At 49.5% G+C, this 26,547-nt stretch overlaps 1 protein-coding gene across 1 annotated transcript in view; it reads left to right on the forward strand.

The window, feature by feature from the left end:
- ABCA7 (ATP binding cassette subfamily A member 7) overlaps positions 1 to 26,547 on the forward strand; it is a 198,065-nt gene that overhangs the window by 49,769 nt on the left and 121,749 nt on the right. The window contains exons 6-18 of the mRNA XM_078670677.1: positions 1,624 to 1,745; positions 2,975 to 3,169; positions 5,737 to 5,826; positions 7,381 to 7,615; positions 10,940 to 11,079; positions 12,022 to 12,138; positions 15,348 to 15,518; positions 15,633 to 15,850; positions 19,486 to 19,662; positions 20,075 to 20,297; positions 22,637 to 22,858; positions 22,994 to 23,198; positions 25,008 to 25,121. Coding sequence (XP_078526803.1) covers positions 1,624 to 1,745; positions 2,975 to 3,169; positions 5,737 to 5,826; positions 7,381 to 7,615; positions 10,940 to 11,079; positions 12,022 to 12,138; positions 15,348 to 15,518; positions 15,633 to 15,850; positions 19,486 to 19,662; positions 20,075 to 20,297; positions 22,637 to 22,858; positions 22,994 to 23,198; positions 25,008 to 25,121 — 2,229 coding nt within the window. The remainder of the gene's footprint in view (positions 1 to 1,623; positions 1,746 to 2,974; positions 3,170 to 5,736; positions 5,827 to 7,380; positions 7,616 to 10,939; positions 11,080 to 12,021; positions 12,139 to 15,347; positions 15,519 to 15,632; positions 15,851 to 19,485; positions 19,663 to 20,074; positions 20,298 to 22,636; positions 22,859 to 22,993; positions 23,199 to 25,007; positions 25,122 to 26,547) is intronic.

The following is a 26,547-nucleotide window of genomic DNA, read 5'->3' on the forward strand; positions in this document are numbered from 1 at the left end:
AAAGTAGTGCTTCTCACTTCTTTGCATTACTTTTAGGGCACTTTCCAGCCCAAAACAAGTTTTGCACTGGAAAGTCAATTTTCACTTCACTTTTGTGACGTTAACCCACCACAAAATGTTTGTAAATCTACCTCATGGTCTGTTCTTTAGAGGTGGAAAATTGGACAAACTTCAGGATATTTTGTCACCTGAAGAGTGTCCTAAAGATTTTTTGGGCTTCTATTGTGGAACTGGAAGGATAGAAAGGGTCCGAGTCTGCTAGTAATATAGGAACAGCCCTACAGTAGCCAGTACCCAGTGCTCAAGATATACTTCAGAATAAGACAAAAATCCTGGATTTCTGGCCTTCTCTGAGTGGTCACTCCTAATCCAGTGAGTTGGGGGATTTTAAGAGCTGATGGGGGCGCTCTTCCCTTGGTACCAAAAGCGATCAGCCCAGTTTTGATATTTCAGCGGATTGCCATGGGAGGCATGTCTTCGTGCTGGTGTTTGTCAGGTCAGCGAGTCGCATGGATTGCAACCCCTACGAGTCTGCTTGCTCAACTAGATGTTTGTACATCTCGCCCTAAATGTATGAAGAAAGGACCCACCTTTGTTGAGCGTGACCAGGCGGCTACTAGCCACGCCCACCATCCTCAACTAAAAGTCATGAGGTGGCAGCATGTTGTCCAACCGGGAAAGATGATCATAATTCCGAAGCAAAACAGCAAACATGCTTCCATTGCAATGCTTTTCATCACCTTTCTGGGCTGGGGCCACACCGGTCTAGTGGCATGCCGAATAGGCCCAAAGATGCTGCACACAGCGCTTTAGGACTGTTCGCCCTCTTTATTTGGCCTTTCTTCAGAGAATATGATGGCAGCCACTTAACCTTTAGTGTGTACATGCTGCCTTCTCACACTACCGTGAAGTAAGTGCTTCAGCATGGACTGACCGCGATGTAGTGACTCTGCTGCGTCAGTCAGTAGGTATCCTGACGCCCAGAGTCAGAAATTCCTCACCCTTAGGAGGTAATAGCCCCAAAGGGGGCTTCAATCAGGGCAGTGAGAGTGAGCAGCCTCTTTGTGGCCCTGAACTGGACAAGGGCAGGGGGCCCTCAGTGATTTTAATCGAAAGCAGGGGAGCGAGTTGTCCCTCAGTGGTTAAATGATGGGTGCAGAAGTCAGCTGTCCCCAAGAGGCCTCATTTAGAGTTGAGGAGGAGCTGAGCTGTCTCGTTCCTAAAATTGTGACAGAGGGGTGACAGTCCTTTGGAGGGTAAAATTAAGAGTGCAGAAGAGATCTTCACCTAAGAAGGCTGGTCATGGGGTGGAGGAGTGCGGTGTGCTCAGATGTCCGTCTGTTGTGCTCTTTTTCCTCTTCCACTCCTTCCCTCTTCCTATTTTGTCTTCTGTCTCTTCTCCCTTTTCATATTTCTCCTAGCCCTGCCTCAATTCTCTCAGCGTCCTCTCTTCCCTCCCACCTTCCTTCCCTGTGTTAGTCTCTTTTTCTTTCCCTTTTCCTTGCTCTCTTCTTGTTCCAACCCTCTGTCTTTCTCTCTCTTCTTGTTCTGAGAGGTGTCGTCCATTCCTTATCCTTTCTCTTCCCTCTGAATCCTTCTAAAATATTTGTGTCTTTGTTTCAGTGTGGATTCTGCAGAACCTTCTAAAGTCCGAGGAGACCTTCTCCCAGTTCCTGCAGGCGAATGCCTCTCTGCCTCCAGGGGTAGCGGAGACCCTTCTGCAGGCTCAGCTCACGCCGCGCATTGTGAGTATCTCTGGAAGGTGATATCTTAGGATCATGGGTCTGTGGTTTATCTACCTGCCCCTTAGGTAAGGATGCACTTAGAAAAAACAAATATATTCGAATGACCAAACCCATTGAGCATTAGAGCACATAGTCACTTGGAATTACCAGCTGAGATCCAGTCGACAGCGGAACCCCTGGGAGTTGGCTGGGTACGCTGGAATCCAATGGCTAATCGACACCCGTCACATTCATGTCACATACGGGATGTGCATAGTATGAACATGGTCTTCATCAAAGTGCCAGAGTTTAAGGCAGATCCTCTTCGGTGGGTTATCCCTCCTCGATAAAGGCTTGAAAAGTGCCCCTCAAAGGAAGTGGAGAGGGACCATGAACAGTGGTTCCTGCTCTTTGTGGAAGACTGTCCTGGAAATGCTGATTGTGTGTCTAGCTCGAAGCCTTGAAAACTGGGATCTGTTTAAGTGTAAAGGTCTCTTGTGCGCAGGTGTGGCTGAGATTGGCCTCATTCCAACGTTTTCATGTTGATTTTTTATGGATAACAACTAATAATGCAATACAGTAAATCATTTAATATAATCTAACACAATTGTAAAAGGGTTGATGGCTAGCTTTGTTGTTCAGGAGGGTAAGTATATGTTTAAGCGCCAATAATTAGAACAGGATTTTTGTTTTCATTTTTTTTAACCGGGAGGTTGATGGTGTGCCCCGGGGCAGTTCCCCACTGCCATCAGAGAACACGAGTGTGCAATCTGTAGATCCTTTCTGGCGTGTCATCACTGGAGAACGGATGTAGACGACTACAACAGTCACTATTTAGAGGAAGCTAGATGGAGCCTACGGCGCGTGGCATTGGTGGCTTCTGCATTTGCCCTGTCCCAGTATTTATCTAATTTATTTGTATTGCACTGAAAACGTCACCCAACACCACTTCAACAGTACTAAGGTTTACCAAAGAGTTTCTAGTCATCTTCCTTGAATTTCTTTTTAATTTTGTTCTTCTTTCTTTAGAGACAGCATTGCCTTTTATTGCACCAAGTGTTTTTTCCTCTGTCGGGCTCATTAGAATGGATTCCCAAACGGTGGCAGTGCAGCTGCCATTGACTGCGACGGGCTCCTTTCCTGTCTGGCCTGTGAGATATAATGTGTACAAGGGAGGCTACCCTAGGCTTCCCATCTGCTGGTGGCTGCTTGTTGACACGTCCACCCTTGGTGTTTCCTTTCTTTCCCAGCTGTCTCTCGCTCGGATGGGGGTGCCCTTGAAAGAGGTGGTCTGCAGCACCTCTTTGCTGTCTCAGGTTTTAGTGATCAGCGACAATGAGACGTTCGTTGAGGTGCAGAGAGCGCTCTGCGCCCTCCCCGAGTCCAGCCTGCTGGCCATGGAGCGGACCTTCCTCTCACAGGTTGATTACTTCCGTCTGGTACAGGTAAGTGTGGCCCCTTCATACGTGTACTAGGTGTGTGTGTGTGTGTGTGTGTGTGTGTGTGTGGGGGGGGGGGGGCAGGATTGGTCTGTCTACCAGGAGCACAAGGCTCAGATTGTTGGAAGCCCACGCCACAGCTCTACCATAGCTATGGACTTGTTCTACAGCTGTACCTCAGCTGTACCTCAACATCATCTTTGCATATTTGGAGTTCAGATTTTATACCCCTTCTGACTTTTGTCCTATTTGCTTTATCAACGAGTAAGGGCACCAAAGAGTGGCAAAGGTTTATGTAACTGGGTGTGAGAATTGTTCAAACCACACAAAGTCAGCAAACGTCTTCTCACAGCCCTCACGCCATACTCCAGACGATGAGCGGCAAAAACAAGAAATCAACCAAACATGGATATATCATGAAAGAATTGCTCTTTCAGCACTTCACACAAAAACAGGACGGTATTGAAACCCTCCCAGGCTCTTCAGAACTAACCATTCCTGAGAGCAAACTCAGAATAATATTACACCTTGGAGGTTGGGAATCCTTAGGAAACCCTACAGACATGTGGTCGCGTGTGATGGTGAAAGATGTAAGGATATCTGCATCCAGACGTTTCTCGCCGGGATACTGAGAGATGGTCAGTTGACGGCTTCTGTCCATGCATTCTGCGCAGCTTTCTGACCCCGCAGAGGGTACCAGCTTTAAAGACTCACTGTAGTGCTCCCACAGCGCCAGCATGTTTGCACCATGCGCGGTTAAGGGATCCGCGATTGAGCAGTACTGCATCCTTACTACCGGTTATCGTACCAGACTATCTTGAACGTCCCTATATTCCAGATTGTGGTCCGCCTGACGTTCTTTGACTGACCAAACCTTGGCCCTTCTTCACTCTTACACAAGCACATTGTTACCCGAATCGAATCCAAGCTGACCCCAACAGGTCACAGCAACAGCCCGCCTGGACATTCCTGTGATCGGGTACACAGTAAGCCTTGAACCCCTTGGCTTCCCTCCTGGCAAATGAGGCTGCTTTACTATTAGGCATACATTAAATGTCCTGATGAGATCCGTGGAATGTGTTAAACGGATCGAAACGCCGTCGACAACTATGAGCACCTTACACACATGGAATGATTTATTTGCCCTTTAAAAGTGTGAAGGTGTCAATATTGTTCTGTTTTATAATCAAAACTGTGCGATTAACACGTTTACAGAACGTTTAGCTCTTGCCTAAGCCCTTTTGTTTGTTCCCTTTAATTGTTCCCTGTCCTGATATTTCTTGTGTGATTGACCGGGTACAGGCTCGTGCCCCGTCTTGTATATTGTGTGTTATTCATGTTTTACATTGACTGAAAAGTAAATATCAAGACCTCTGCCCGGCTGGGCATGTCGTTTTCAAATATAGGAACGACTTTGTCTATATTTATTGATTAAGCATTATTATTTGTAAGGGACCACTGTTGCCTTAATAAAGTTAAGGGATCCAGTGTCACCAAGAGGCTAGGGGGACCCAAAGCATTCTCTGACTCTTATTACTGCCTGTACCCCAAAATGGTGGCCTCATTGATGAGGGAGCAAACGAAAATCACAGAAATATTTTAGCAACTGCTGCTGCTTTTAGTGCCTTGGGACCACTCACAGTGGAGAAGATTCTGCTTATTTCAGTGCATGTGAGAATGTTGAAGAACCGGGGTTTAACCCAGCGGCGTCAGGGGCACGCTTAAGATCTTTGAGTTCACCTGTCTTGGTATTCAAAGACACGGAATACTTCTGGATGGCGTCAGAGACCAAGTTTATTAGCTGCAGCTAGTAACAGTGATCCTAGAAATACATCACGGTGTAAATTCTCAGGAGACTGCTCATTTTACTGAGGCGCGACGTCTCCTTTTATACCCAATATTCACATTATAAATGTACACCCACTGCACAAGATTCTAGCCAATAAGATACATTTTCAAACAAAGTATCACCTAGCAAAAACTCAATTTACAGTATCCCAACCCAAAAGTTAATTATTAGGAATGTCCCAAATTCAATCTCCACAAGCCGGACAAACCTATAATTGAAAGCATAACCCATGTAATGAAGAAACATAAAAAAAGTAATAGTAACACATGCTGAACAAGATAAGGCATGTGCAAGGAAACTAAAAAGTTAACGATGTCCTGAACATTGATTGGCAATCTCAGAGAAAGATCGATCAGGGAAATTGGCTTTGCGAGGTCAGTTTCAGGTGAAGAGGTCAGTTTCTTACAGTTCATTTCAGAGTCAAAAAGAAACCTAGTTAATGTACACATGAACTAAGAAGGCCAGGCTACTTTGTTCGCCAGGTTACCTTTACAGGCCTACGTGAGGGCAACACAAAATGGTGGCACAGAACAAAATGGAGTCAGACTCGAGAATTACAGAACCTCAACACTGACAGAGGAGAAGCATCAGCACTTCCCGTTCTTTCTAGGCTAGCCGTGTAATGTTAGACCGTACATGTCTGTCAGAGTAAGCATCATTAGCGTGAATGTACAGCTGACCTTTAAAGTCACCGCTTACCATCTCTACTCGCTTCCCCACACAGGAGAGGATGCTGTCTGAGGCGGATGCTGCGGAGGAGGTGATGGAGGCCTTGGACGCCTTCTCTCAGGGAGCAGAGGGTCTGGCACAAGAGGTACGACATCAGCTCCGTTGGTGGTATACTATAGGATTTGCTCCTGTGATATCCTTCTATCTGTACTCTATACTTATTCACACAATCCTCTCTTACGGTATCCTCAACCTACCACAATTGTATAACCAATGAAGGAGATATTTACCATGTACCCCATACCTTGTGCCACATAGAATGGTTACCCATACGAAGATATCCCTCTGTACTATATGTATATGTACAAATACCAAAAATAAATAATTTAAAATAAAATAAAAAAAACACTGGCGCCAGCTAAACTTCTTTTTTTCATAAGGACAGTGGGGGGGTCTAGAGCAGGATGGTAGAGAGAAGAAGCACCCGTCAGACCCTCACAGTATGGAGAGGACGAGAGTAGGCTCTCAAATTGTGTCTAGAAACAAGCTCGGCTCATGGAGAGCAGCTTGAATGACTCACCTGTCAGGACTGAGGGGCGTGGAGGAGAGCAGCAAGGGCTCCCACACTCAGGATAATGAGGCTCAAAGGCAGCATGGGGGGCGCCAACATTCAAGATTGAGGGGACAACAGCATGGAGGGGTCTGAAGTTCAGGATTAAGGACTGAGGACTCCTGCTCTGGATTGCAGATCTCCGAAGGCAGCACAGTGAGCTCTGGGGGTCTGGATCATGGCTCATGGAGTGAGGGTCTCCGAAGGCGGCACCGTGAGCTCTGGGGGTCTGGATCATGGCTCATCGAGTGAGGGTCTCCGAAGGCAGCACAGTGAGCTCTGGGGGTCTGGATCATGGCTCATGGAGAAGGATTGAGGTCTCCTGCTCTGGACTGAGGGTCTTAGAAGGCATGACCTCTCAGGCTCATATAAATGAAGGTGATATCTGCAGTTCAGAGTAGAGGTGGTCCTTGGGCAGTAGTTGACACTCTCAAAGTGATTGGCTGGAGATCCAGCATTTCATCACGAAGAGATTGCAGAAGCAAGCCGTTGAATGCTCTAGAGTGCAGCATGGGAAGCTCTCCCTGTCGGGTTTGAGTACCTAGAGGGCAGCATGGAGGGGCCACATACTCTAGGAACTCTGGGAATTAGATGTGAGTAGCAGAGCGGGTGGTCACAGGAGCTAAACGCCTCTTTTGAACCAGAGAACAGAGCGGCTCGGACGCAGATCGAGTGAGTTCCAGGTGTGTGACTTTATGGAGTGTAGACCCAGAGGCAGTGAAGGGACAGAGCTGAGGATTCACGGGTCCCAAGGGTTCAATATGGCTGATGCCATCAGAAATGAGGGGACAATCGGCTCATCCACCTTCAGTATACAAGTGTCAGTTATGAGTTGGAGGACAGAGAGATGCAGTGAGTAGATAAGAGGCCTCCTATAGACATGTGTGCACTGAAGTTGTTTGCAGGGACCATGGGGCTCATAACCACGTCTGAGCGTCCTGGCGTCATGGGACAGACATGCTCTCACTGGCTACAACACTCAGATCATGTGGAGGTCAATTGTCCAGTCATGGTCCCTGTAGCATATAAAGCCCATATAGTAAATGCTGTCCTATTTATTTTGCATTGTTTCCTCCTCCCTCCTTATAGCTTCCTGCTATGACCAGCTTTCCCGACTTCCAGAAGGAGGTGCAGGGCCTGACGCAGCGCAACGCCAGCACTTCCCAAGGGGTGTTTGAAGCTGTCTCTCGGATTGTCTGCGGGCCTCAGGGCTCTGGTGGGCTTAAAATACCATCACTGAACTGGTACGAAGACAACGACATCAAGGCCTTCTTGAACCGGAGCGGCACAGAGAACCGGGAGACATCGCAGGACAACTCCACAGGTGAGGGGGGCTGGGCCCTGGGTTAAAGGTTCTGGTTCAGAATGGGGGGGGGGGGGGTGCAGAAATAGCCGAACTGACCACTCAGGGAGGAGTGACCGAGGCTATGCTTTTTGGAACTCAAGCTGGACCAAAAACAGAACTGGTGGCATAAGAACAGTAGCTGGTGTTGTGCAAAACACTTTAACTTTGGGGAATTTGAGTTTGTAGTATCGGGTCTACGCGCTCAGTTGAACCAGTGCTCAGAGAGGGCTTCGCTCTGAGCCCCTTCGATTGAACCTTTCTTCTTCCGTGACCTGCTCAAGACTCGTCAGTGCTCATTGACGCTGCTCCGCATGGTTCAGGTGTTAATACTATGCATGCCCGAGGTTGAATGAAGTGTGTTGGCGGCTGGGAGTTGAGCTTGTTCTCTGCTGCTCTACACCAGCTGTAGCGAACAGCGCCCCATTAATAATGCTTCTAGATTTTCTTTATGTCTGGGAGATATTCAAACTAGTTTGCAGGAGATGAAAGCCTTTGTAAGCCTCTGCCAGGCAGTGGCCCTTGTCTGCCTTAGTACAGTAATATGTGAGGCACTTGCACATTTTCCCTTTCCGCCAAAATTCTGTTGTCGCTGCGCTGTGTAGTTTCCTTTTCTTTACTCTGCAATGCTTGCTTCTCTTGGAGAGATCTATGCTCGTGGCTGTGCCGGACACCTGGTCTCAGCATCCCGCTTCAGGGTGCAACGTTCATTCAGCTGAGACGAGGGCTGCATCCCACTCCCAGGAAGGAAGCCCTCCTTCTAGTCCCCGAGTCTTCTGCACATTGAGGCAGTTGACGTTTTTAGTGGTGTTAGAAGATGTTTGACCTTTAAAGGGAGGAAGGATTCCAACCACACCACTTCCATTCCAACAGTACCACATAGAAGGTGGCACCAAAACAGGCAAGAGAAGCTCTCATTTGATGTTAACTCACAGAAATCTTGGCACTACCGAAGAAAATGAATCCAATACTGAGAAAATACAGCGTGCGGTGTCCCTTTATCATATACTCTGAGCTCAGCAAGAGTGAAAGCAATAGCCTGGTGTTCACCACTAGGCGTGAGTGGGAGAACCCTTCTTAGCAGGCAGAGGGAAAGTGGGAGCATTGAAAAGCAGACCTTCTATCTGGACTTGGGTTATATTCATTTATCAGTCTCCTACCTTAGCTCTGCAGCTTCCTAAAGGGGGAGAAATGCTGCTTCTTGATAGAAATAATAGATGCCACCCCCACCGGTCCGTCCTGGTGTCCTTGAGATTTAGCTGTGTGACTTCCTGACCTGTCAGTAACATCTTCTGTCTTAGGATCCCAGTGCTGACACGTGGGAGTAATAAACCCGTTCATGGCAGGCTTGCTTTAAAATGTTCTTGGTCAGCTGGTTCAGAGACCACATCAAGGGAAGAGCTGGCTAGGCTGGTCTCTGGTGGACTTCCCGTCGGTGCTTTGAACCGAGTCCATCTCACCAGTTGTCCAGGATGAGCTGAGAGCTAAGACACCGAGGGACAGTTGTGGTACTCTGTTTAGATGTATCTGCCATCTTTGACATGGTCACCGTCAGAGTAAAGTGCTAACAGCGGTATCATTTCTTCAACTTAGAATTCTGTAGAAAATCCTACCATGGCTGCCTTGGTCTGCGCAGGCCGTGATAACAAGGATTGCATGCTTCCGCCTAGACTCCGGAAATGCACCGTGTGTTGGAATGAATAGTACTCAAGAAGCTCACTGCCTTTCAACTGATCCAGTATTTCATTGTTCTGCTGTCCACACAACTCAAACATAGGACAGTATTGCTGAGTGTTCCGGTTGTTTTTTCTGGTTACCTCTTCAACAAAGGATTCAATCCAAAGCGCTATGTATAATACATTTGGCAATTTATGGCTCCTGCTCTCTGCCTTTGAATAATATTTTTTCTATTTCCTTCCTATTCAGAACCCTGCCATCTCCTGCTAGTCGCTCCAGGGTTCAGAAAGGCACGATAGGGTGGTGTCTACTTGAGAGTTGTGCTGCCTTCGCTGTGAGGCGCTCTCCCTTTCACGCTGTGTTTTACCCCAGAACACTCAGCATTTCAGGCCCTGAAAATGTATTCATACTGCTGAGGATTTCTTTCTGTTTCTTTTCAGTCTATTCTAATGACTTTGCTATTACGCCCAGAAGCCTAAATGCATAAGTGGACTTTATATATTCCTATATCATCCTTCAATCACTCATCTCTCTTTCTCTCTATCTCTTGTAGTTCTAGTTCCCAGATTATTCTTTTGCAATTTAAGTACTGGTAGAACTATTGCCACCCTCGTAAACCTTCCAGCAGGCCCATGGAATCTCTCCATGGCCGTTATCATTCTTGCCCATCAGAGTGACCACAACTCCTGTCTTCAGCTAACACGTGGGGACCTTACTCTTAGGTAGAGTCGACGATGCCAGAGCAACTCCTAACTCCGCAAAGTTCTCTTATTATTAATAGGGCAACTTAAACAAGCACACTGAAGCATTTGCCCATCCAATGAACCATTGTTGCATCAACACCACCATGAACTCCACCTCATCCACCAGCACCCTCACCATACACCACACCTCTGAGCAGAGGCTGGCTGAACTTCAAGCAGCCATTACTGATTCCCATCAACCTGCCTCAACATACCACGAGGCAGCCGTGGCCCTGCGGGAATCAATCCCCAGAGCCCTAGGGCTTGACATGCGCCTTCAGTCCCGGCTGCGCTCGCCCCATGGTCACCTGCTAGAGGATTGCATTGCTTGTTGCTGAAGTTATCAATACTTGGGTATTTTCACTTTGTGCCCTCGTTTTATGCTGCGTTCCTTGCATTATTGCTACTACATCTGCCTCTGATGTTTTCTTCCACATCTACTGGATTCTGTTTCTGGATTCTCTCGCTTGGCTCTTTGTTCTTTCCTGCTTTCAGGGCTGGTTTGGTGCCTTGCTAATACCTTCAATGATTTTGTTTATCCTTTGTGAGTTTTCTTCCTATCTGGGACCCTCTTAAGGAGACACTTGTCACAGACATTGCAGGGTGGTGCTGTGGCTTCAGAGGAGTCGCCCTTTCTTCAGGCAATCATGAAAATGTCTAAACAGACCTTCAGAGCATCTAGTCTTGACACCGCTGTCCCATCCCTTCTCACATTTTCCTTTTAACATTTCATACCTCGTTATTCTCTCAGTTGAGCAGTTCGCATCAGCACAAACATTTACTTAGTAATTTTCCTGTGACGATTAGCGGGTGGAAGCTGTAGATTTTGACGTCAAGGAGATCAAATGTTATAAGATTGCTGAACTCTCACTTGCCTTGTTCACAGCTCCTCACTGTAAAGAGATCATCGCAACCCTGGAGTCCAACCCCTTATCACGCATCATCTGGAGGGGGATAAAACCACTCTTCCTGGGGAGAATCCTCTACACCCCGATCACGCCGGTCACCGAGAGAATCATGACTGAGGTGAGACGTCCATCCACACACCCTCCGTGGTCACACCACCTTGCGCTAAGCTTCTGTAACTTCATGATTGGTCAATTATCAATGTCAGTGACATTGAGGAAGTATCAAAGTTTGGATGCACGTGTGCATTCAGGGCGAAAGGATGCGATCCTGCAGGCTGCAGGACGGGCAGCGCAGGCTGTGCCCATGGGTCATCTGGCACCTCACAGAGTCAGTTAGGAATGCCCAACCTGAGACAACCCTGGCCAAGGAGAGGAGGAAGGTTCACTGTATCCCTCCAGGTCCCTGATGATCTGAATAATCGCCCTGGGCCTCACCTGGTGAAGGAAGGGAGAACGGATTCATTCTGTGCGGCTCCATGTCCGCGAAGGCCAGTGGCGGTCACCCTGGAGCACCCCAGGGCATGCCAGGGAAGTGATGTACGTTCTCACACACGTGTTCGTGATGGTCATATGTGATCATCGTAGGCCACTATAGGTTAATGACAAGCAGCATCAGCCACCAAGTACCACAAGGTCACAGAATGCAGTTGATGGCATCTTTGTCTACCTGACCTGGTGGACGCAGACATGCTGCTGATCTCTTTCAAGGTGTCAGATGGCTGGGATGGCCTTTTTAGATTTAGATTTAGTATTGTATCCTATAAGGTGTGTGGAGCCACATTCAGGAAATGAGGTTGTGGCCCATCCTTCCCAGGATTCCCTGTGCCAGTGTCCCCGAAGAGGCCAACACAGATCTCATGAGAGGCGTGAACCTGTGCGTGAGCCATCTCTGGTCTGTTGGGGTCAGTAATCCTGTAGCAACGCCATGCCTGGTCCACAAACTCACCAAAGTCCCTCGAGCTCGGGGAAGTCCCATGAGGCCCACAAGCTGTGAAATGAAAAAGTGTCCACTTTGGACCACATAAACTCTGCTTCATCTCCTTATTCCCTTCTCCTGTAGGTGAATCGCACGTTCCAGGAGCTGGCGCTGCTGAGGGAAGTGAAGGACGCCTGGGCGGAGATCGGGGGGCAGATCCAGGCCTGGATGACAAGTAGCCGGGAGATCGTCTTACTTACAGTCAGTGTCTGTGTAGCCATTTCTCTCTTGGCAAGAATGTAGTGGGTGTGCAGAAGTGGTTCCTCTAAAGTGCCTTCACACACACGATTCCGCTGGAATATGTATTCATAAGAATGTGGAAGGGTTCGAAGGACAGGTTCGTCCTTCCAACCCTCCCACATGCTTACGGTGCCTTTGGACATGTGAATCTTATAACAACTGCAATTTGTGTGCAATGTAATGTGATGGAGTGTGTAGAAAGAGTGCACCTGCTTGCATGTATCCCAGCAACTAGCCATGGTGCACATGTATGTAGGCTCTTGACTGATGCAAGGTGAAGGCGGCAGCGGCAGAAAGGTCCAGGTGGGTTGATGGGGGTTCACCGAGGCAGGGGAAAACTTCTTTTGAAGGAACCTCTGCAGCAAACATACAAGTCCAATTGCATGTTGTCATTTCCACCTTGGAGAAACTTGCAACGGGTCGCCATCTTGTACAGCTGTAGGCAAAGGATTCCTGTTACGAGGGACTTGACAGACTTTTACAGGGTGAGTGTGTAAGTAAGCAGGTGCTCACCAGGTAAATGAGCCGTATCCCTCGCCTATAGTCACTTCCACCACCATAGGTCACCTTGTAGGTTCAGGCGAGGAGGCAGTACCCTGCTCATCCAAGCAGGTGGTCAGTCTGGGTGCATTCCTGACACCTTCCAGCCTCGGGCGAGCGGGCACTCTGGGTGCACTCCTGGCACCTTCCAGCCTCGGGCGAGCGGGCACTCTGGGTGCACTCCTGCCACCTTCCAGCCTCAGGCGAGCGGGCACTCTGGGTGCACTCCTGTCATCTTCCAGCCTCAGGCAAGCGGGCACTCTGGGTGCACTCCTGTCACCTTCCAGCCTCAGATGAGCGGGCACTCTGGGTGCACTCCTGTCACCTTCCAGCCTCAGGCGAGCGGGCACTCTGGGTGCACTCCTGTCACCTTCCAGCCTCAGGCGAGCGGGCACTCTGGGTGCACTCCTGTCACCTTCTAGTCTCAGGCGAGCAGGCACTCTGGGTGCACTCCTGTCACCTTCCAGCCTCAGGCGAGCGGGCACTCTGGGTGCACTCCTGTCACCTTCTAGCCTCAGGCGAGCGGGCACTCTGGGTGCACTCCTGTCACCTTCCAGCCTCAGGTGAGCGGGCACTCTGGGTGCACTCCTGTCACCTTCTAGTCTCAGGCGAGCGGGCACTCTGGGTGCACTCCTGTCACCTTCTAGCCTCAGGCGAGCGGGCACTCTGGGTGCACTCCTGTCACCTTCCAGCCTCAGGTGAGCGGGCACTCTGGGTGCACTCCTGTCACCTTCTAGTCTCAGGCGAGCGGGCACTCTGGGTGCACTCCTGTCACCTTCTAGCCTCAGGCGAGCGGGCACTCTGGGTGCACTCCTGTCACCTTCCAGCCTCAGGCGAGCGGGCACTCTGGGTGCACTCCTGTCACCTTCCAGCCTCAGGCGAGCGGGCACTCTGGGTGCACTCCTGTCACCTTCTAGTCTCAGGCGAGCGGGCACTCTGGGTGCACTCCTGTCACCTTCTAGCCTCAGGCGAGCGGGCACTCTGGGTGCACTCCTGTCACCTTCTAGCCTCAGGCGAGCGGGCACTCTGGGTGCACTCCTGTCACCTTCCAGCCTCAGGCGAGCGGGCACTCTGGGTGCACTCCTGTCACCTTCTAGCCTCAGGCGAGCGGGCACTCTGGGTGCACTCCTGTCACCTTCTAGCCTCAGGCGAGCGGGCACTCTGGGTGCACTCCTGTCACCTTCTAGTCTCAGGCGAGCGGGCACTCTGGGTGCACTCCTGTCACCTTCCAGCCTCAGGCGAGCGGGCACTCTGGGTGCACTCCTGTCACCTTCCAGCCTCAGGCGAGCGGGCACTCTGGGTGCACTCCTGTCACCTTCTAGCCTGCTTGCTCAGGCATTGAACCTCTTTGGATGTACCCCTGGTCTAAAATCACTTACACCCCCGCCTGAAGCTCCATCACTTTACTGAGCAGTGGAAAGGTTTCAGTCTTTTATCTGGTGAACACATTCCGAAGCGAGGACACATCACAAGCCTTTGATGAAGGTGTTAACGAGTGAAGGGAAAGGTTGCATACAGTCTGACGCTGGGTGTCGGCTGTTGTCGAAGAGAAGGCTCATGTTTGCAGTAGACCTTGTAGCGTGCCCCAGAACACAGCAGATTTCTGTTTCTTGAAGTTGCCCAGTGATACTGAGGAGAAATTGGAGCCAGGAGATAAGAAATAATGTTCCTTGTGACTATGGAGCTGGTGTTGCGGAAGGAAGGAAGGTTTGAAAAGAGACAAGATTATGTGGTTGGTGTGTGAATAGGTCATTCTGGGAGCTCCAAAGGATGAGGAGGCAGTGTCTGAAGGAGGATCCAGTGTGAAGTGAAGAATCCTCTCCAGAGCCTGCTTCTAGCCGCTTGATTACAGTTGATTGGTTTGGTCCATAGTGACATTTGGGCGTAAACAGCGCAGTCTTCAGGAAAAAGGTCTGGAACCAATTTGAATTGTGCCAATGGGCTACTAGAGTGTTAGATGTATAAACATCTTAGGTTTCTTTGTATATTTCAGACAATCTCTTCTCTTTCATTTGTACAGTGATTGCAGCCATTATTTGTGCATCTTTGTATCTTGTTGTCTAGAATGATTCATGTTGATTAAGGGGGAGCTTCATTTTTTCATATTCTTTGCACTGCAACCAACTCGAGTGGTCACTTTTACCCTCCCCGCGGAGGCTGGTGGTAGGAGAGATCCAGGGTGTTACTGTTGTCCCCTTTGTGCAGTCTCGCTTTGACTTCAGTGGTAGGCATGTGGCTTTGTGACACTTGTGCCTCTTTGTCTTTGAGAAATTTGGATAAAGTTTTGAATCAAATGCAACGCATGTGTCCATCAGGTTAGGGGTGAGGATTGCTTCGTAATGAGTTTTATAATTTCCTGAAATACTTTGCTGCATTGTGGCTGCAGTCACTTTGATGCAAGGCTGTGGTGCGCTGGCTTCGGGGACATGTCAAGATTTCCAGATGGGTCAATCTCATGAGAGGCTGGGGTGATTCACGTGCAAGTTAGTTTGCCTTGGACACACAGGCTCACCTTTGACTGACCCACTGATGGAAGTTCATGCAGATGTCATCCGCCTGCATCTCTCCCCTCGCTTGTCTGTGGTCCAGTGCTGTCCTCACATCCTTCCCTCCTTCTTCTTTCATGGCAGACCTTGCTGAAGACTTCACCCGTGGCTCGGCTGGTGGATCAGAGGCTCGCCAACAGCTCTTGGAACGCATCATCCATAGCCGACTTCCTCGCCGGTGATGGCAGCTTTACGTGGAAAGACGCCTTCGCCCAGGTGGACCGCCTCATCGCCTCGCTCTCCCGGTTCATTGAGGTAGCCGTGTGTTCCTTTCATCCTGCAATGTGTTTTCTGGGCTTCTTGCAGAATCCCTGGGATAAAAGCAAGCGTCTCCTCTTTCTTCGTAACCTTGTACCCATCTCTCCTCAGTGCGTTTCCCTGAATAAGATCGAAGCTGTGCCCTCTGAAGAAGGCCTGGTCCTGCGGGCCCTGCAGCTGCTGGAAGAGAGGCAGTTCTGGGGCGGGGTGGTTTTCTTGAATCTTGATAACCAGACCGCCCCGGCCAACGAAACGCCTCCGAGCCACGTCACATTTAAGATCAGAATGGACATCGATGACGTCACTAGAACGAACAAGATCAAGGACAGGTGAGCAGAGAGAGGGATCCTCTGAAGGGAGATGGGTGCAGACAGAGACCAGGCCATTGCTGAGCAGGTGCAGACCAGGAAAGGGGGGTACAGGCGTAGACAAGGTCAGGGGGGTACAGGCACAGACCAGGTCAGGGGGGTACAGGCATAGACCAGGTCAGGGGGGTACAGGCATAGACCAGGTCAGGGGGTACAGGCATAGACCAGGTCAGGGGGGTACAGGCATAGACAAGGTTGGAAGGTACAGACATAGACCTGGTCAGCGAGATACAAGCGTAGACCAGGTTAGTGGGGGTACAGGCATAGACCGGGTCGGTGCTGTCCAGGCGTAAACCAGGTCAATGCTGTCCAGGTGCAGACCAGATCAGTGCCAGGCACACAGACCAGGCCTGTGCATGGAGGTGTAGGCCACGTCATTGCTGTGCAACCATAGAAGAGGTCAGTGACACACAGGAATAATCCAGGTGAGTCTTGTAAAAGTATTGACCAGGTCAGTGCCGGACCCATTTAGGCCAGGTCTGTGTCAGGGTTTAGATCAAGTCTGTTTCACGCAGGCGTAGCCCCGGTCTGTTTCACGCAGGCGTAGCCCCGGTCTGTTTCACGCAGGCGTAGCCCCGGTCTGTTCCATGCAGGCATGGCCCGGTCTGTTCCATGCAGGCATAGCCCCGGTCTGTTCCATGCAGGCGTAACCCAGGTCTGTTCCATGCAGGCGTAACCCAGGTCTGTTCCATGCAGGCGTAACCCAGGTCTGTTCCATGCAGGCGTAACCCAGGTCTGTTCCATGCAGGCGAAACCCAGGTCTGTTCCATGCAGGCATAGCCCCGGTCTGTTCCATGCAGGCGTAACCCAGGTCTGTTCCATGCAGGCATAGCCCCGGTCTGTTCCATGCAGGCATAGCCCCGGTCTGTTCCATGCAGGCTTAGCCCCGGTCTGTTCCATGCAGGCGTAACCCAGGTCTGTTCCATGCAGGCGTAACCCAGGTCCCTTCCATGCAGGCGTAACCCAGGTCTGTTCCATGCAGGCATAGCCCCGGTCTGTTCCATGCAGGCGTAACCCAGGTCTGTTCCATGCAGGCATAGCCCCGGTCTGTTCTATGCAGGCGTAACCCAGGTCTGTTCCATGCAGGCATAGCCCCGGTCTGTTCCATGCAGGCATAGCCCCGGTCTGTTCCATGCAGGCATAGCCCCGGTCTGTTCCATGCAGGCGTAACCCAGGTCTGTTCCATGCAGGCGTAACCCAGGTCTGTTCCATGCAGGCATAGCCCCGGTCTGTTCCATGCAGGCATAGCCCCGGTCTGTTCCATGCAGGCATAGCCCCGGTCTGTTCCATGCAGGCGTAACCCAGGTCTGTTCCATGCAGGCATAGCCCCGGTCTGTTCCATGCAGGCATAGCCCCGGTCTGTTCCATGCAGGCATAGCCCCGGTCTGTTCAAAGCAGGCGCAGCCCAGGTCACTGTCAAGCAGACATAGATCTGTGCCTCCAGGTATTTATTTTATTTATAGAGTTTTATATAGCGCAAACTTGATCCCGAAGGATATCAGAGCGCTTTACAATTTGAGGGAAAGGAAGGTAACAAATCAAAACATGAGTCTAATATGGGGAATCTAATAGGCATTGAATCAAATAGTGCACACATAACATATCATTTATAAACCTGGGTGAACGAGGAATGGGCCTTACGATGGAGCATGGTGACATAAGGGGAGTAAATACAATAATCATGTACAGGAATAATAACCTAAAACAAAATAATAATCATATGGACCAGGCTAGTTCCACTTTATGGCTGTGCGGGCATTGATCGAATGCTGTGCTATGCAGACTTTTGATGTGTGTCTTAGACACTGAATTCATTGTGATCTTGCACTCTGACACTGTACGCTGTTCCTTCCATCCATTGCGACATATACATAGGTCTGTCAGTGCACTTCAGTCCTCATCTCAGAGAGCGTCTCTCCCGAAGCTCTCCACATCTGAGAGTGGAGCTGCTGTACATCTCTATGTTTCAGAGTGTGGCTCTCTGGGAGTGCGCCATGTCTGCTGTACATTTTCATCACCATATCGCCCATCGGAGGAGTGAGGATTGTAAAACCCCGTTGAATGGCTCATATTTTCTATTAGAAAAATACAGACATTTGGTCAGATAAGGTTCGAGAGGGTGGGATCTCCATAGCCAGTGCTTTAGATTGTAGAAACGATTTAGATATCTTAAAAGTGTTTTTTTATTGGATTGGGCTTCATCAATCTGAATGGAAAGGTAGACTTTTTTGGCGGACTTAATCTGACCATGATAGGTTTTCAATGTCATTTTAAAACGAAGCAAGTCCTCTGCGTTATAAGCCTTCCGCCACTTCCGTTCATGTTGCTTGCAGCGGAGAAATTGTTCCACTATGGCCTGGCTATACCATGGGGCTGGTGTATAGGATCTGTGCTTCTTAAAAGAGATTACCAGGGCTAGGTCATCAGTTGTATGGGTAATCCAGTTATTAAAGGGTGAGACATCCTCCACGATGTTCCCTGTAAATGTAGGGGTGGAGCTGGATAAGCACATGGAGAGCTTTGGGTTCAGCCAGAAACTTGACCCATTTCCCTGAAGTTTGGGGGCCTGGCACCGAGGAAAGAGAGGGCAGACTGTCTGGCTCGAGCCGAATTCTAACAGGAACCAGCATGTGGTCAGAGCAGGCCTGCCGGATGGGGAATCAACCACCAGATTTGGGTCATTGGATCCCACCCCATCGGGGATGTGACCTGTAGTGTGTGTGGAGGAAGCAACCAATCAGAGAAGACCAACAATACTTAAGGTCTCAGTAAAGTTCGCTAACCCAGGATCTTTACTGCACTCCAGATGGAAGTTAAAGTATCCCAAAATTGTGAAATGCGCATAATGAAGTACAAGAGGAGGTAACGCATCTCCGAAAGATACAAAAAAAATAGGGTCTGGGCCTGAGGGACGATAATTAAGGCCACCTACAAAAGACAGGGAGGTGTATCCAGAGGTAAAGCATGGGCAATGTCTGGATTACACCACTCTTTGAGCCACAATTCCGTAATAAAAATAAAATCCAATAATCAAATCTTAGATTTCTTGCACACATTCGCTCAGGGAACAAGCATTAATAAGACCAACTACTAGTGACCTCCCAGCAGAAGCCTGGGCAGTAACAGGAGGGGTCCACGAGGCTCCGAAAACGGCTTTGCACTTAAGACAAGACAAAGGGCCATCAATACAAGTTGGAGAGAAAGTGCAATCACAGTGCGGAATAGACTCATTACATGATTTTAAAAGAACAGATGACATAGAAATACCTGGAGAGAAACGAGCAGGGTGGCTGGCGCTGGTCATGTTTCGACCATGGATGTGCTTACCTTTGGCGCGCCTTCGGCTACTTCCTAGAGTAGGGCGCAACAGAGACGCTTGTCTCCATGTGACTGCAGCAGATCTCTTTACTTCAGGGGGAACCGCCACATCTGGGACTGTAGCAGAACCCCATATCCGAGACAGAGGGTCCATAGCAGCTCCCCTGACATCACTAGCACTGGTACACCTCTCGTGGTCTCCCAGGGACCGTACACAGCTCCTTGCGCCTCTTGTAGTTGTTCATCCTGCTGAGTTCCTTCTGTCTTCTTCTCCTCAGGTTCTGGGACCCAGGACCGGCTGCGGATCCGTTCAATGACATGCGCTACGTCTGGGGGGGCTTCGTCTATATCCAGGATCTGGTGGAGCAGGCGGTCATACGGGCCGTGACCGGTACCCAGGCGCGGACTGGAGCCTACGTACAGCAGATGCCCTACCCATGCTACGTGGATGACATGTGAGCCCCAGCCCCTCTGACTTGTTCTTTGTAGTAGTAACACATGTTGTTTCAGGGGCCTAAGTGTGAAAGGTGCAATAGAACAGGGGCAGTCCTGTTCCAGGGCTCAGTGATCACATATTGTACACGTCTTGTCTCTGTGTTGTTGTGTAGTTCTTATATGTTGTTATTTTGTGTAAGTCTGATCTATTTCTTACTTTTCCTTTCACCCTTGATTTCTTCTTCTCGGTCATCTCTTCCTTCTTCACCCTCTCCTGCACTCCTTCCTCTTCCCTACTTTGTGTATCACATTTTCTCCATGTCTTCCTACTCTTCTGCTCTCCCTTTTGATCTTACCCCTTCTCTTCTCCACGCTCTTCTTTCTGTGTCGCCCATCTCCTCCTCACCCTCTTTCTCCTTCTCATCGGCACAGATTTCTGCGAGTCCTCAACCGATCCATGCCGCTCTTCATGACGCTGGCGTGGATCTACTCTGTGGCCATGATCATCAAGGGCGTGGTGCGAGAGAAGGAGACGCGGCTGAAGGAGACCATGAAAGTGATGGGGCTGAGCCGGGGCATGCTGTGGCTCAGCTGGTTCATCAGCAGCCTGCTCCCCTTCCTCATCAGCTCACTCCTTCTCATCCTCATCCTCAGGGTAGGTGCGCCTCATTCTCTGGGCACGTTATTCTTCTTTTCAGGGTAGGTCATATTCATCCCGAGTGTAGTTTATCTGAGCTCTGCCAATAGTTTGTCCGTCCTTGTCCCAAGGGTAAGTCATCCATAGCCTAGGAATAGATGGTCCTGATCCAGAAGGAACGTCTTCTTTGTCCCACGATACGTAGTCATTGTTCCTGTGGTACTTCGTCCTCATTCCGAAGACAGACCATCTTCATCCGAGGGTAGGTCGTTCTTGCCTCAAGAGTAGGCTGTCTTCATCTCAAGAGTGGGGCAGTGTATCTCGAGTGTAGGGCATCCACATCCTAAGCGTAGACTCTGCCCATCCCAAGGGGTAGTATCTATCCAGAAGGTAGGGAGTCCTTATCGCGAGAGTAGGGAGTCCCTCTCCTGAGGGTAGGAGGTCCTTATCCCGAGGGTAGGGAGTCCTTCTCCTGAGGGTAGGGAATCCTTCTCCTGAGGGTAGGGAGTCCTTCTCTCGAAGGGTAAGGAGTCATTATCCTGAGGATTTAGATTCCTTCTCCTGAGGGTAGGGAGTCCTTCTCCTGAGGGTAGGGAGTCCTTCTCCCAAAGGGTAAGGAGTCCTTATCCTGAGGATTTAGATTCCTTCTCTTGAAGGTAGGGAGTCCTTATCCCGAGGGTAGGGAGTCCTTATCCCGAGGGTAGGGAGTCCTTATCCCGAGGGTAGGGAGTCCTTAACCCGAGGGTAGGGAGTCCTTATCCTGAGGATTTAGATTCCTTCTCTTGAGGGTAGGGAGTCCTTATCCCGAGGGTAGGGAGTCCTTATCCTGAGGGTAGGGAGTCCTTATCGTGAGGGTAGGGAGTCTTTATCCCGAGGGTAGGGAGTCTTTATCCCGAGGGTACGGAGTCCTTATCGTGAGGGTAGGGAGTCCTTATCGTGAGGGTAGGGAGTCCTTATCGTGAGGGCAGGGAGTCCTTATCGTGAGGGTAGGGAGTCCTTATCGTGAGGGTAGGGAGTCTTTATCCCGAGGGTAGGGAGTCTTTATCCCGAGGGTACGGAGTCCTTATCGTGAGGGTAGGGAGTCCTTATCATGAGGGTATGGAGTCCTTATCCCGAGGGTAGGGAGTCCTTATCCCGAGGGTAGTGAGTCCTTATCCCGAGGGTAGGTAGTCCTTATCCTGAGGGTAGGGAGTCCTTATCGTGAGGGTAGGGAGTCCTTATCGTGAGGGTAGGGAGTCCTTATCATGAGGGTAGGGAGTCCTTATCGTGAGGGTAGGGAGTCCTTATCGTGAGGGTAGGGAGTCCTTATCGTGAGGGTAGGGAGTCTTTAACACGAGGGTAGGGAGTCTTTATCCCGAGGGTACGGAGTCCTTATCGTGAGGGTAGGGAGTCCTTATCATGAGGGTATGGAGTCCTTATCCCGAGGGTAGGGAGTCCTTATCCCGAGGGTAGTGAGTCCTTATCCCGAGGTTAGGTAGTCCTTATCCTGAGTGTAGGGAGTCCTTATCCTGAGGGTAGGGAGTCCTTATCCTGAGTGTAGGGAGTCCTTATCCTGAGGGTAGGGAGTCCTTATCCTGAGGGTACGGAGTCCTTATCCCGAGGGTAGTGAGTCCTTATCCCGAGGGTAGGTAGTCCTTATCCTGAGGGTAGGTAGTCCTTATCCTGAGGGTAGGGAGTCCTTATCCTGAGGGTAGGGAGTCCTTATCCTGAGGGTAGGGAGTCCTTATCCTGAGGGTAGGTCATTTCCATCCCATAGGCAAATCCTCCCCGTCCCGAGCATTGGTCTTCCTCATTTCGATAATAGGCGATCATCATCTTAAAGGTGGATGATGCTCATCACAAAGATATTATGTGCTCATTTAATGGATGAGGGTTCCTCATCCCAAGGCAATGCCTTCCTCATGCCAAAGAAATGCCTTCCTCATTGTGAGGTTATTCTACCCTCTTTCTGAGATAGTCTCACAAGGTATCAGGGGCACTTTTTTGTCATCCTGAGCCTGACTTCTTCATCATCCAGAGGGTACTTCATCATCCAGAGGGTGCTTTGTTATCATCCTTGAGTTACATTGTCCTCAACCCAAGAGTTGGTGATTCAGTTGACATGGGTAGCTGGTTGGCATGCTGAGGGTTCATGGTGATGGCAGGAGATCCTCATTTTGGGGGTAGGTGCTCCTTTTCACAGGGGAGAGTAGACACCCACCACTTATTTTCACAGCCTCTTAAGTACTCCAGGTTATTTCAGGATGTCAGGTCGGTGGGTAGCCTTTGACTGGCTTGCCTATAATCACCATCTTTACAGTAGATTTAAACAGATGATGTAGCCGGTGCTAACGCCTCTTGCTCCCTTGTTCCTCCAGGTGGGGGACATCCTTCCGTACAGCGATCCCTCAGTGGTCTTCCTCTTCCTCTCAGCCTTTGCAGTTGCAACCATCTCCCAGTGCTTCCTCATCAGCACCTTCTTCTCTCGGGCGAATCTAGCATCGGCCTGTGGAGGTATCATCTACTTCTCTTTTTACCTGCCCTACGTGCTGTGCGTGGCGTGGAGGGACTACATCACGTACACGCTGCGCATCTTTGCTGTAAGTATGTATGGCACATTCTTCTGAGTGGGCGTATATAGGCCTGTGTCTATGCCACACTGGTGCAAGTGGTGGGCACTGGTGCAAGCCTCTCTCACGACTGGACGTGTTGTAACTGTCTTGTTTCCCCTGCAGAGCTTCCTCTCCCCAGTCGCCTTTGGCTTTGGGTGTGAATACCTCTCCCTGTACGAGGAGCAAGGAGTCGGGCTTCAGTGGTACAACATGAATTCACGCCCAGTGGAGGGAGATCCATATACCTTTTCCTCTTCGCTGCTTCTGTTGCTACTTGATGCCTGTGTCTATGGAGCTGCCACCTGGTACATAGAAGCAGTGTTTCCAGGTCAGTAGCATGTCACAGGCAAGCACGCTTTGCCTGTTCCCATAGTATGTCCAGCATAAATGCGACTCCTCAGACCATGACCCCTTAACGGTACACATAGCGCAATGCTTCTTAATTTCAGTGGTGAAGGAATGGAAGTAGGTTGTTTGGGAAATCTTGTGAGCGGGTAAACAATCTTTAATGCTCCACATACTACAAATCGGATTTCTTTAGACCATTGCAAACGTTTATGGTACGACTTTGGTCTTTATAGAAGTTGCTAGGTTAGCTGGATAGCCTGCTGGTGCCCTCACCAGTGAAAGGTTTGCCCTTTCTCACCTGTAACGATTACTAATGCTACTAATGCACACTGCCCAATGGTGTAAGCTCCTCAGACTACCAGCGAGTGCCGGCTCTTCACACTGTTCATCAGTGCTAACTCCTATTTCTGCCCACCTTACCCGTGTGCCCCACTGTCCAACAGTGCCCGCTTCTCACACTGGCACCAGAGCCAGCTCTTCACTGTGCCTGCCAATGCTAGTTTGTCTCCTGGTTCACCCGTGCTAGCCCTTGACGCTAGTCACCAGTTGAAATCATCCGCGCTCTAGAGGTGGAGAGGAGCGTACAAACTGAATGTTTTCCTGTCGTCTCAACCCAGACTGTTAACCGGGTGCCCATTGTATTGCAGCTCTCATCCAGTTTTATGAAGAAAATGTTGGAAGTCGTAACGTGGACTCATATCTAATACACAGATAGGGGCAGCGTCAGGGTTTCTGACTACACTCCCTTCCACATGCACATATTCCTGTACTCCGATTCAAGAAACCCAATATACAAGAAGTGAATCCAGGAACACATTAAAGAATAATTTCATATGAATTGGATGAGAAAACACGACAGGCGTAGGCAAAGCAATGCTTTGTAAGCCGTGAGATGGGACTTTGATTTCTATCATAGTTAAACCACTCCGCTTCGTAGTCTGACCATGGTGCTCCGATGATATGCTGATTTTCCATGGTGCCCCAGTGCTCCCGGTACTAGCACTGTTGGAGGGGTGGAACATGCCTCAGGCAGTGGCTGTCTTCAAAATTGAGGAATGTAGAAACATTTTACACTCCTCGCTCTCTACAACATGAGCTGCTGTAAAATAAGAGTCTTTTTTTTATTGCTGTGTTGGCCCTAATGTCCCTGTGAATCACCAGGAGCATTTTATCAGATCAAGAAATAGAAACACTATCATCTTCATAATTACTCCACATGCCTCAGTTTATTTCCAAAAGGCTTTCATCTTGGCATGCCAGACTTGTAAGCAGTGGAACTCGCCATGCCAGGGGGCAATGTCGGAACGCATCGGCCTGCCAGGCTGAGACACTCCCTGCAATCACTGGCTCGCTTTACTCGAGCCTGGCACTTCTGCTTTGCATTTCTTTGAAGCAATAATAACGTGTTTTTCTTTGGGGGTAAAGAACAAAAGTAGTTAGAAAAATAAGGATTTTACATTTCGGATTTTACTACTGAGAGACCGAGGAGAGCGTGAGGGGCAGGAATCAGAGGGCTGAGTTTCTCTGCCTTTGGATAGGGTGAGCCAGGTGGAGAATGGGAGGGCCTTTTGGGGTGTGTGTGTACGTGTGTACACATGTGTGTACATGTTTCAGAAGAAGAGCATGGGAAGACCGGTATTTACTTGCGTTCAAAGCGTGAAGTGTCAGTGGTAGAGGGCTGCATGGCTCTTTGTTGGGTCACAATGTGGTGTGGTTGTCAGTGAGGGGAAAGCAGTTGGTCTTGGTAATTAATCTTTCCGGTCATTCTGGGCATTGCATTTCATTCCAGGTCAATATGGAATTCCCAAGCCCTGGAATTTTCCTTTTCTCAAAAGCTACTGGTTCAACGCCTCTCCGTATGACGACAAGATTCCATTGGCACCCGATGTCCTTCCATTGGATGGTAAGAGCTTTTCCTCTTTTCTCATAATTTTCTTTCTCTCCTGGCATCACTGCCTGTTTCTCTTCTAACATTTTTCAACTTTGCCAGATGTTTTCATTCTCTTATTGTCCCACCGATCTCCTCGTCAGAAAAAATAGGGTAGAGCTGTGTCTGGGTTGGGGAGGTAGTGCAAGGTCTGCGGTAATCACCTGAAGTTTTAAGTGTGAAGAGAGTGCGAGTGGCTTTAGTGACTGATTGGACTAATTGTGTGTTTTTCTCTAGTGTGACCGCCTATTAACAGACCTAAAATAATATTGTTCACCCCGTACATCTAGATCGAGGACTTTTTGTTTTCAGATGCCCTAGAACAGAAGTCATTAAAGCGCCAAAGCGGTGGCCTCGGCGTCCCTCTAGTATCTGCAGTGCTGTGCACAGTGGGATATTTCTGCAATCCTCCCAGTTGGTGCAGGGGAAGATCATGGGAAAAATGTTTTGAAGTCATTTTTTATTCTCAAGCTTTTTTTCTTTTTATTCTCAAGCTTTTTTTCTTTTTCTCCATGCCACCGTTGACATGAAATTGTGGATTGTCACCTACAACCTGCCCTGTACAGGCTCCAAAAACTATTGCTTCCTTTCTATCCATGTGTAAGATTCTAGTATCTGTGGTTTTAGTCACAGGCTCTAGTATCTGCAAGGACCTTTTGTTTTGGATTTTATCCATTTTCTTTTTGATAAATCTGAGTATTTCCACATGTATTTATAGTTGCTCACGTTACATGGTTGTTCCTCTCTGACAGCATCAGCATAGCTTGTCCTGCAAGGGTGTTTTCATCAACATGGATGATTTGTCAAAACATTGAAGGGTGCTCTTTGAGCCCGCATCACCTCATTGCTCCCTCCGACATAAGCAGTGCTGATGATTGGCCAACCATAGAGGCCTCCGGGTCCGGGGCACCTGGGGCACTGGGAAGACGAGAAGGTAGAACATTGAGCGACCATTGAGAGGCCAAGTCTTGTGGTAGGGGCAGAGGAGTGCATTCTACATGGTTCACCCCATGATACCATGTGGGTTGTCGAGTCCCCCAAGGTTGACTTGTGGTGTGTAGCTTATCTCCTCATGCTTCATCAGAGTCATGGGTACAAAAACCGTTGCTGGTGCAAAAGATCCCCTCTCAATATGGAACTGCTTGGCACTGCGGACCACACACCGGCGTGACCTTCCCTGTCCCCGAGGCGCACAAGCCTCGAGCTCTGCAAGCATTGCTGCCAAGGCCCATAACAAGTTGGCACCTCTGGCAAGGTCATCATGGGAGATGTCGCAAGTGGAATTACGGTCTGTTGTACGCCTTTCCGCTTGTACCACTACTACCCAGAGTGCTAAAGAAGATCAAGCTCGACTGGGCTCAAGTCATTCTTGTGGCTCTGGGCTGGCCACGAAGAGTCTGGT

Source organism: Lissotriton helveticus, chromosome 12, assembly GCF_964261635.1.
Source record: "Lissotriton helveticus chromosome 12, aLisHel1.1, whole genome shotgun sequence".
NCBI lineage: Eukaryota > Metazoa > Chordata > Amphibia > Caudata > Salamandridae > Lissotriton > Lissotriton helveticus.